The following is an 11,772-nucleotide window of genomic DNA, read 5'->3' as shown; positions in this document are numbered from 1 at the left end:
TATTCCCATTATACCATTGAGCCATGTTGTATTTTAGTCCATTAATCTTCTTCCAATACCGGCTATAATCTGCAGGTGGTTGGTGATCCCAGATACTCCTACATGCCTTCATATAAACACCATGCACCCACCTCACCCACAACACATCATTATTTGTCACTAGTTGCCATAACACTTTTCCTACAAATGTCACATTCCATAGTTTGCATCCCTTGTTATTTAAACCTCCATAGTCGACACTTCTTAGGTCTACATATTAAGTCCCAAGCTACCGTTGCCATTTTCCTATGCCCTTTAGTGCTACCCCATAGGTACTCCCTGCATTTCCTATCTACTTCCTTGATGACACTTTGTGGAAGTATGAAGACAGCTCCCCAAAAATTATACACAGCAAAGAGAACAATATTTATAACTTGCAGTCTACCAATAAAAGAAAGCTGTTTAGAATAGACAGAATTGATTTTCTTTATAATCTTCTCCACTAATTGATGGCATTTAACTTTACTCCACTTCTTTGTTGTTAGAGGTAACCCCAGATACTTCATAGGTAAAGTGCCAACTGAGAAACCTGTATTACTTAATATTATCTGATTTAGTTCATCATCCATTCCTGCTAGGAAGATATTAGATTTTTTCATATTAGCCACCAATCTTGAGACTTCACTAAAGCGATTCACAGCTTCTATCATCCTTTGAATGGACTGGAGGTTGCCTTTGCAAAACAATATCAAGTCATCTGCAAATATGGGATGAGTAAGATTAGTACTCTTTCACATAGGGTGATACTGGAAATTTGGAAGATCACTCATTTTGTTCAGCCTCTAGTTAGGTACTCCATGACTAGAACAAACACCAATGGGAACATGCGATCTCCTTGTCTAAGACCTCTCTTCCTCTCAAAATAGCCAAAACCACCACCATTCACTTTTACTGTAAATGTAGTACTTGTAACATACGCCATGATCGAGTGTATAAATGGCATAGGAAGTCCATAGCCTTTAAGCACTTCCTCCATAAATTCCCATCTAACCACATCATAGGCTTTCTTTAGATCAATTTACATCAAGCACCTTGGGGTAGTTTTCCTGTTGTAATGTCTCAAAATGTCATGACATATGAGTACATTGTGAATTAGAGATCTTCCTTCTATGAAAGCTGCTTGGTTATCTGCTACAATCATTGGAATGACTTTCCTTAATCTCTTACAAATGATCTTAGAAATACACTTGTAAATAACATTGCAACATGAAATAAGCCTGAATTAGCTAGCCTGCAGTGGATTATCCACTTTTGGAATAAGAGCAATGATTGTAGGATTTATTTGTGTAAGTAATTGTCCATTCTCAAGGAATTCCAGAACTACAGAACTATTTCATCACTAATAATTGACCATGAATATTTATAGAAATCACTCCCATAGCCATCTGGTCCAGGACTCTTTGTCTCTGGTACGAGTCTACCTATCTGCATCAGCTGTTGCAACAATGTTATTGAAATGCCTTCTATTTATATCTTTAAGTTTATGCTTCAATAATTTTAACTTCTTGACTACTCTGAACATGCTGCACCCTAGTACTTTCTGTTCCCACCCCTCCTTTACTACATCTAGAAAGTTAGGATGAGTAGCCCATACATTACAATATTTGAAGGCAGCTTTAGCTCTCCTAAGTGCAATTGCAGATAATAGCTTGAGTGATCACTGATCCCTTCTTCTAGGTATTGAGTGAGCCGTAAAGTTTTGCATAGAATTGAGCTAGTCAATCTTTGATAAGATCCTACTATCACCATGTCTGTCATTCCATGTATACCTGCTACCACTTGTTGGTAACTCAACCAAATCACACTATTTTTATACACGTATGAAACTTTGCTATTTCAGCCATAGTTATAGGAATCCCCCACTCTATCTTCAATGTGCAAGATAGAGTTGAAGTCTCCCATAACAATCCATGGACTCCCTATTCTCATGCTCACTACTTCTAAATAACTCTATAAGCTTCTTCTATCTTCTTTTGTATTAAAAGCATATACTACCGTTATCATAAATATAACTTGCAGGCTGTTATGAGTGACCTGACAAGTGACTGCTTGTGCATTCATAGATAAAAGATTCATTTTGAAATAATCTTGTCTCCAGGCCAGCCATATTCTCCTATTATAGTGCTCACTCAAATTTGTTATATAACCCCACCCATCAAATAGCTTGCTAGCCACTTGGTCAATTTTCTCAACCTTTATTTTTGTCTCCAACATACCTATTAATCATATCTCTTCTTTATTACAAAGGAATTTCACCTCCTTTCGTTTGTTTGGGGTATTCATACCCCTAACATTCCCACATAAATTGTTATCCATGACCACTGGGAGGTGGCATTTTCCCTCCCACATTTCTAACAGATTTGGTTGCACTACTCTCATTGATTGCATTACCATTCACTATCTCCAAAACTTGGAAATTATTTTGATCTCTCTTATCTCCTACTCTATTTCCTTGTTGTGTCTGTCGATTTGTTGGTCTTGCAACATTTAAAGGAGTCACCCATCCTGCATTGTCATGCATAGGCTGAGTGATTGTAACTGGCTACCCTGTTGCATTGTTCTTTCCTGTCATTTGCCTACTCTGTGCTCCTGCCTCCTTATCATTCTCTTTAACCACTTGTTCTGCTCCTATATCACCCTTTCTTCCATTTGTATCATCTGGTGCTTGGGTACCGGCCGATCGCTATTTTTTCCTTACTTTGCATATTTGGTCATCATGGCCATATTTCTTGCACACTTTACACAAAATTGGCTTCCAATTGTATTGCACTTTCTGTTCTATAAGCAGTCCTTTCTCATTCTTAAAGAATATTTTGTCAGACAGCTGAGTATCTATCTGAACCTCCAATAGAAGTCGTGCAAAACTCAACCCCACCTTCCTTTTCATGTGGTTGTCTACCATCAATGGTCTTCCTATTAAGCTCTTTCTTAGGCATTTAGGACTCTACCACTTTAAGTCCATCTCAGGCAATTTAACCCACATAGGGATTGTATACAACCCTTCTCTTGTGAATTCCATGTCTGCATGTCAAGCTTTCACAATAACATGTTTGTTGTCAAAGTGTGATACTCCCCATTGTAACACCTCATTCTTCCCTATCTACGAATCAAACCTCGCTAAAACAATCCCATTCTTCAACATAGACACCTTATTTATACCATGTTTACCCTAGAGTCTATGCACCTACTCATTAACCACTGAGAATGGCAGGTAAGCTCCCAGAACACAACACACAATGGCTAATTTTCAGTACTTTATCTTAGAGATTATGTCCTCTACTTCAATTTCACAAATAGGTGTTGCTTCATGTATTTCATGTTCTACATATTCGAGTTTGAATCCAGCATTTGTTACTGTTAGGATCGGGAATCCGGGTAATGAGGAATATAGCCAAATAACGGTATAATGGCAATAACAAATACAATGGAAGTTGATAACAACGGCAATTAAAGTAGATAAAGAAGACACAAATTTAACGTGGTTCGGTCAAAGTGACCTACGTCCACAAGGGGAGAGAAGCAATTTACTATAACAATAAGAGTATAAAAGAGAGTACAAAATTAGAGTAAACACTCTAATTAATCCCAAATACCTTAAGAGAATAAGCTCACAAGATCACTCCAAAGAAAGGGTTCACACAAGTGATTCCCAACACTAACTCTCATACAAAACACTCTTAATAAAGGAAGAAAGGAAGAAACAAGAATTGAAGACAAGTCTTGTTGGTGTGTCTAAAATGAACTAATGGCCTTCCCTTTTATAGGCAAAAAATTCTTGGCCTCTTAGGTGTAAAAGAAGATATACAACTTGTGCAAATGATGTCCACCACACAATGCAATATTTTTGGGTCCCAAAGAATATTGCCAATAAAGTCTACACTTTGCAAAGATGCTTATGCTTATGTGATATGGATTCCATTAGCCAAAATATTGGCCATAATTACAAATCTCCACCTTGGCCTAATTTTAAAGTTGTCCCAAATGAAACCCTTAGCATTCAACTCTAGCAAAGCTTCAACTTCATCAACCCATGACATTTTCCCTTGACCAACCCCAAAATATAATACCTCCTTCCATTGTTGTGGCGTAGATGAAGTTCTTTCCCATACTTCCCTGACATGTGATCCTAATTGACAGACAATTGGTGCTAGATCTTCAATTTCCCCTTGTTCGATCAATTCATCCATGCATGGTACTGTTCTATTGGTTTTCACCTCCACAAATTGCTCCGTTGGAATTTCACTTCCTTTCAGTCGGTCATCCTTCTTCCTTTGATGATGCGCACCCAATGCAATGGTCTCCTGTGCCATTATTGCCTTATGCGAGGGATTCCGAGCTCTCTTCCCCATGGCGGCACACATTATGCTAACATGCGCTGAGAGAGAAAACGGAGGCCTATAATTCAAAATATTAATGAGTATTTTTTTATTTTATTGTTAATGATATATACTTTTATAATTACAATAATATTATAAAATACTTAAAATCATAAGTTTATAATCCGTATTTTATCAATTACGGTCATTCTGCCACATAAAATAAAACGAATGGAGTAATAACATTTGCGAGTCCCGAATAATTGGACTCTAGTTCTAGTTTTAAGCCCAATTAAAGGATACGGGCCCTGACAAAAGTCAAGGCCCGTTATTTGAAAAATCAACTCCCTCACCTTTCCACCCCTTATTTCTTCCTCTTTTTTTTCTAATTTCAGAATCCTTTTCTGCTAAGCTAAAAAAAAAAAGAAAACCACCAAAAAAAGAACTAGAAAAAGAAAATGGGGGATCAGATAGCAAGAGGAGAAGAATTCGAGAAAAAAGCAGAGAAAAAACTAAGCGGTTGGGGACTTTTCGGTTCCAAACACGATGACGCTGCTGATTTGTTCGATAAAGCTGCTAATTGTTTCAAACTCGCTAAATCATGTTAGTTTTTTTTAGTATTTTGTTACTAATAATTATCCTTTGGATCATCCATTTCAGTATTGTAGTGGTTAACTTTGATTTTTCGCTTTTTAGAATTATATTTTTTGATCAATTGCTGGTGTCATTTGCTTCTTTTTTTTTTACCGACGAAATATCTTAGGTTTTTTCTTAAAATTTTCTAATTCGAGCTGATTAAGAATGCTTATTTTAGAATTTGTGAATACGATATTCTGATATTATTTTTTAAATGAATTGTTGTTATTCTCTTGCGGATAATCGTTATGTCAAAGTAATTGTTTGTCACTTGTATTCAAATTATGACTAAAACCAGCAAAACTTTGTACTTTCCAATCTGATTTTGTTCTTAGGCTTTCATTGTAATTTTTATCCATTATCGGATACTTTGTTGTTTGATAGGCATCTAGATTTTTTATCTTTTTTTGGAAAGAATTTAAATTTATACACTGGCGGTGTAAAATATATTTGTGTACAATCTGCTATAACAGGTTAAATAACATAGATGGTGTAAAAAAATTCACTAAAATGTCAGTGTATATAACCTTAATTCTTAAAAAAAAAATGTTTGTTGTTTAATTCTACTTGATTCAAAATGCTTATGTTCGTATTTGTGAAGAGAAGGGCAGTTGTATTACTTTCTGAATCTTCTGATGACTGGCATATGGTTCATTTATGGAGAATAATTTACTGGGCAGTTGTTTATCATATTTTAGACGTGCTACTACCATTGAGTGAGTGAACTATTACTTGTGATAATTCACTGGTAGTTTCATGTTTGCACTATCACCTGATTTATCTATTTGCTTTATGCAAGTCACTGAATTGATACCCGAAAATCTAAGAAAGGATATTCTATAGTTATCTTGTATAAGATGGACATCGATTTGTTTGATAGTGGAAAAACCTGAAAGAATATAATGTAAGCAAGGTCTACGATTTTTATAGAATCCTTAGTTTTAGAGAATTCCCAATTGTCTTTTCGATAGTGGAACTGAACGGGCATAAGTGAGGCAGAATGGATATAGAGGATTCATATAGTCGCCCCCAACTTGGGATTGAACCATAGTAGTAGTAGTAGTAGTTGTTGTTGTTGTTGTAGGATCTGTTAGAGAAGGCTTAATGTTTCGTAAAGTAGATCATTTATATGGTATGATGAAAAACTGCATATTAATCTTGGATTGTTGGTCTTTCAGGGGATCAAGCTGGAGCAGTATATGTCAAAGTAGCGAATTGTTATCTGAAGGTAAGTTTTCGATCCTCTCGTAGTGACCTTTCTATATCTGATGCCTTTCCCTTTAATTTTTCCTACAAAAATTATATTCTTCAATTACTTCTTATTCTTATCTTATCAGTTGGATAGCAAACATGAGGCTGCTGGTGCTTATGCTAATGCTGCTCATTGCTACAAGAAGACAAATACGAGAGGTTGTGTGTTGCCTTCATGTTCTTCAATCCAATTCTTTTATGTTGTGGAATGTCTTATGTGCTCCAAACTGATATGTGCCAACATCTTTGGACATATGTCCATTATTCATTTCAGGGCCATGTTCTATGTAATCATCACATCGAATTCATTTTTTCATTAGTCAAGTTTCACTTTTGCTGAACAAAAGAACTATTTATGATATATCTCTTGCAGAGGCAATATCATGTCTAGAGCAGGCAGTACACATGTTTCTGGACATTGGAAGGCTAAATATGTCTGCAAGATATTACAAGGTACAGATATATTATCTGTGATAATCCAGATGTGCTCTTTGTCTTTGATGTTTCCTATAACTGTATTGTGTGCTTGGTCAAAATTCTTTTATAGAGTAAGGTCCGCTTTGGTATATGTTATGCTTAGTCTCTTCAATTTGCGTTGCAATTTAACTTTGATATTATCAAGAATGTGGTCCGGCCCTTATCCGTACCTGCGCATAGTAGGAGCTTAGTGCACCAGGGCCCAGACTGCTTTTTTAAGAAGTGATATGTGACTGTCTAATGTGGTACATGACTGTCCGGTTTCATTGAAATGATTCTAGACTTCGTGCACAGTTAATTGGAGTGTATCTTTGGCAGCTTGATTGCATTTGAAAGATACATAATGATTCTGCTGTGTCCAGGAAATTGCTGAATTATATGAACAAGAGCAAAATTTGGAGCAGGCTATCATTTACTATGAGAAAGCTGCTGATCTTTTCCAAAGTGAGGATGTAACAACATCTGCAAATCAGTGCAAGCAGAAAATTGCACAATTCTCTGCTGAACTAGAAAAGTAAGAATCTTTTTCTGAATTAGTAATACAGTTTTTCTACAGAAAGAATAATTGTGTCTGGAAATTGCAAATTTATTGCTGCATATGGAAATATTGACACAGTTAAAGACAAAGACAACAGGTTAAAAAGGTACTTAGAAACTGCAAGAGGAAATTTCTCTCAGAACAATTCCTTGGTTATCTGGATTTGATGCTAAGCTTCCCTGTATATCTTGCATTCTTTTCTGTGGAATCACATTGAATTCTATCCTAGTCTCTTGGAGTACTGGTGCAATAAATCTTCTATGTGGATTGAAAAAAATTAAAAAAGGAAAAGATATAAAAGGAGTCAAAACCAATAATTAGGAAAAGAAATCACTTAAACTAAGAGTAGACATGTGTATTAAATGCCATGTTAAAAGCGCCGAGCACCTTATAAATGTTAATAAACTAATTTTCGCGTCTAATTGCCCAATATGTAATAATTGAAGTTCTGCATTATAAAAGAAAACTTAACATTTAGCATTTGTCACCCAGATATCAAAGAGCAATTGAGATCTTTGAGGAGATAGCACGGCACTCTGTCAACAACAACTTGTTGAAGTATGGAGTTAGAGGGCATCTTCTAAATGCTGGTATTTGCCAACTTTGTAAAGGTGATGTTGTTGCAATAAACAATGCATTGGAGCGATATCAGGTACATTGTTGTTCTTGTCAAACATCTAAGATTTCAATTCGACATGATAAGTAAATATTGCATCCTGATTTGCAGGAACTGGATCCAACATTTTCAGGGACACGCGAGTGCAAGTTGCTAGTGGTATGCCTTAGCTTGTATTAACTCAAGCATGCGAGTTCTTTTGTCTTGCTCCCTTAACCGTCTCTTTTGAACAACTTTGCTTGCTTTATCTGTGGATATAGTAAGTATATTCCATATCAAATATGTGAATTGTCAAGAATTTATCCAAAATATAAATTGTCAGCTTTAAGGTGGTTAGTCTGAAACTTAAAAACAGTGTGTAATGCAGACAGGTGAAATGTAGTTTGGGAATGAATTACCAGGACACAAAACAGAGTTTCATGCGCTGGTTGACATGTGTCCGATCTTCCATTACTCTTCTACTAGAGGCATAAAATTTGCACATTTATTCATTTGTCATGTCTATGTAAGGTAAACCGATGTGATGTATGAAAGTGCAGATATTAACGACATATTGGTATACGGGGTTTTGTGACAAATTGGACAAACGTCAATGTTATATTATTAAATTAAAGAAAACTATCAAAGTCAGAGGAAATTGAATTGACTGTAGAAATGATTTCTTAGGGACATAGGCACAATGCTTTCTAACCAAAATAGCTACTAATATGATGAACCATCAAAGTAACTGTATTCTCTCATTTGAGGGCATAGTTATTGCTTTCAGAACTCAGAATCATTATATGCTTCCTGAATTTGATAATATAGAATTAATTTGGGAGATTTCTTTTACAATTACAGGATTTGGCAGCTGCTATTGACGAGGAAGATGTTGCTAAGTTTACTGGTTCTGTCAAGGAATATGATAGCATGACAAAGCTGGTATATTTTAGTTGTCTCCACTTCCTTGCCTACAAAATGAAATAGAAGTGTTTAGATGTTACCAACTGCTGATAGTTATACATCGTGAGGTTACTTCTTTCTGGTTTTCGATACACACACACACACACACACACACTTGAACATCATCATCAGATCTTTGCTCTACATAGCAGAAATGTTACTAGGAGGTTTTTCTTTTCTCTAGCATTTTGTAAGGTAATGAACTCCATTTGTGTGCCATTATGAGATTGCTGTGTAGGTTCTATAAATGACAGAAGTAGATACATCTCAGGATTTATCGATGTTGCAGTTAACCTTCAGGCATTCTCTACATATATTGGTGTTGGAACTTAAATGCATAACTGGACATATGTAAATGAATGTAACATGTAGTAAAACTGGTCACACCTTTGGCAGTTCATTAAGTACTTCTATTTGATAGTGCCAGTCCCAAGCAACTAAATTAAAGAAAGAATCCTTTTGTTTATCTGGATATTTTAGAATGTATACTATCTACTGGTAGTTCTCACATTTCACTTATCTAAGTGAAATGGGAAGTTCTTACTTGGTTGGTTCAATCAACCTTAATGCATTTTGTTATGCTTTCTTTTTGATTGTTCATCGCAATACTTATGTCGTCTCTATCGTCATTTTTCCTCACTTTACAGGATGCTTTGAGGACGACACTTCTTCTCAGAGTGAAGGAAGCATTGAAGGCGAAGGAGCTCGAGGAAGATGACCTTACTTAAATTGATCTTCTCTGAGATTGGTTGTAAATTGCATTGCTTATGATGCCAATTTGTTTCTACTGGTTGATGGTTTCTTATCATGCTACTTATACATCTCATATTGTATTGGTTGAGTATGACTATCAAATTGAGTTCGACTACCAACAACGTTTTAGCCTGGTAGTCGATATTGATGGATTGCATAGAGTTCTTTGTTTAATTTCATATAAAAAATGCATAGTTTTGTCTATGTTGGTTGAGTTTGACTGCCAAATTCAGAGGCAAAACAAGTTTCCAGATAGTAATATTGTTACTGGGAGATTGGATAGAGGAGAATTCGGAATCTAGAGTTAGTGGAGAATAAATAAATCTATTTACATTTAAAAATTTCTAAGGATCTATATACATACTTCAAGGTGGAAGTAATAAATTCAGTTGAATTCACAAACATATTTACACATGAACACAAAACCTTTTTATATTACGTGCATAGTCAGATGAGATGAAAAGTGAGTTGCAACATTTTTTTTTTGGTAAATAAAGCAAACTTTTATTACCACTGAGAATTCTGTACAAGCAAAAGCACCAAAACAGTCTGACTATTGGACATAGCCAATATTAGTACTAGGGGTACATGTACCGGGTTGGTTCGATTGGTTTTTCGGATTTTTTGTTACTTAAATATTATTTTAATCTTACTTTGTTAAATTTTTGATAAGTAAATATATATTTAGTAAAAATATAAAAAATTGACAAACATATTATCTATTAAAATATTTTTATGGGAGAATTTTCTTAGTAACACATAATAGTTATTTTTTTAATCGCATGACAATAATGTTTTGTTGATGTACACTTTCAAGGTTAACCAAATTTAGTAATTAAACATAAAAATCAATATGATACCTAAATAATAATAATCACTTCACATTCGAAAAAGATATAAGAATTTAATAGATCTTAACATATGATTTGAATATGGAAGAATAAATAGATTGACGCACACTTGATGAGAAAGTGATCATACAACCTATTATTTAAGATTAATAAATATGGAGCACTTCATATACTATTAAATATTATATCCCGCAAGAGAATCCCAAATATTTCTAGACATTTTTAAAAGAAAATTCTATATAAAATCTTAAAAGTATATACAAAAATTATATATTTATATGTCGGTTTGATTCGTTTTTTTTTACTCAATACCAAACCAAATCAAACCAAACTTAGTCGGATTTTTTAATCGGTTTGGTTTTACTTTTCGGTTTGGTGCAATTTTCCGGTTCGGTTTGTACACCCCTAATCAGTACACCTCTAACTTCTCGTACCAAACCAGAAAATTATGTCTTCATGTGATAATATTCCACGAAAAATAAATAAATAAAGAAGTAAATAAAATTTTCTAATTTGGAAAAGACAATAAAATAAGTAAAAGACAGTATGCAGGCAGAGGCAGACCCATGTGTAATGGTGAGTGGTCACCGGATCCCGTAAACTTCGGCCGAAGCCCTATATATATATTTGTGTATATCTTGAAAATAATTAATTTAAAACAGTTGGTACCCTAAACATCAAAAACCTTTAGGAGGCACTGGTTAAGCAGAATAATGTGTCTCTGTCGCATAAAAATTGCATTCCTGAATATTAAGGACGGGATCCTATCCTATTCTCGAATCCTCTGCTAAGCTCTAATCTGTCCAAGTAAACTCCTTAGTAGTTCCATCCCTCCCCTCAGGGGAGACAAGGGAGCTCTAACCTCCTTTCCATAAAAAATTTAAACTGTTTTTCGATTTGTGCTTGTCATTCTTACGTATGGACTATGTAAATCTTCTCTGTTCCTATTACTGATAATACGTAATAGTGTCAAAAAAATAATAATTAACAAAGAGTGTTTGATACCAATGGAATTTTTTAATTTTCTTATGTTTGGTTGACTTAAATATTTTAAAAATTATTTTCTTAATGAAGTTATTTTACTCCAATTTTAGCAAAATTACTTACCAACCAAGAGTAGGAAATAAATATTTCTCAAAATTTTATTGAAAACACTCCTAACCCCAAACCCCACCTCCCAATCCACCCCCTTGCCACTCCATCCCCGGCCGCCAACCCCTTGACCAACCACCTCGCCCATCCCCGCCCTCGTATGCCATCCACCTTGGCCCACCCATAGACCCCGACCCTCGACCCGTGAAAAATACTAAAAAATAAGTAAGAAAATTATTTATTTTCCAAAAAAATATTTTC

The 11,772-nt window shown here is 35.0% G+C and overlaps 1 protein-coding gene across 1 annotated transcript; it reads left to right on the top strand.

Annotated features, from left to right (window-relative positions):
• The first annotated feature begins 4,742 nt into the window (after positions 1–4,742).
• LOC107779618 (alpha-soluble NSF attachment protein) lies at positions 4,743–9,772 on the top strand. Its single transcript, XM_016600073.2, has 9 exons — positions 4,743–4,958; positions 6,170–6,219; positions 6,329–6,401; positions 6,616–6,695; positions 7,082–7,233; positions 7,750–7,909; positions 7,985–8,032; positions 8,714–8,794; positions 9,463–9,772. The coding sequence occupies exons 1-9, from the start codon at positions 4,814–4,816 to the stop codon at positions 9,541–9,543; spliced, it is 870 nt and encodes a 289-aa protein (XP_016455559.1). The 5' UTR covers positions 4,743–4,813; the 3' UTR covers positions 9,544–9,772.
• The last annotated feature ends 2,000 nt before the right edge of the window (positions 9,773–11,772 follow it).

Source organism: Nicotiana tabacum, chromosome 13 (genome assembly GCF_000715075.1).
Source record: "Nicotiana tabacum cultivar K326 chromosome 13, ASM71507v2, whole genome shotgun sequence".
NCBI classification, from domain to species: Eukaryota; Viridiplantae; Streptophyta; class Magnoliopsida; order Solanales; family Solanaceae; genus Nicotiana; species Nicotiana tabacum.
The sequence above is the reverse complement of the archived record's forward strand: the minus strand, read 5'-3'. Positions and strand labels throughout refer to the sequence as shown.

Bases quoted from the DNA above. Each gene is read 5' to 3' on its own strand.
- LOC107779618 (XM_016600073.2), top strand. From the start codon at position 4,814: ATGGGGGATCAGATAGCAAGAGGAGAAGAATTCGAGAAAAAAGCAGAG. The intron at 4,959-6,169 runs GTTAGTTTTTTT...TTGGTCTTTCAG, and splicing joins TTTCAAACTCGCTAAATCAT to GGGATCAAGCTGGAGCAGTA. The intron at 8,795-9,462 runs GTATATTTTAGT...CTCACTTTACAG, and splicing joins ATGATAGCATGACAAAGCTG to GATGCTTTGAGGACGACACT.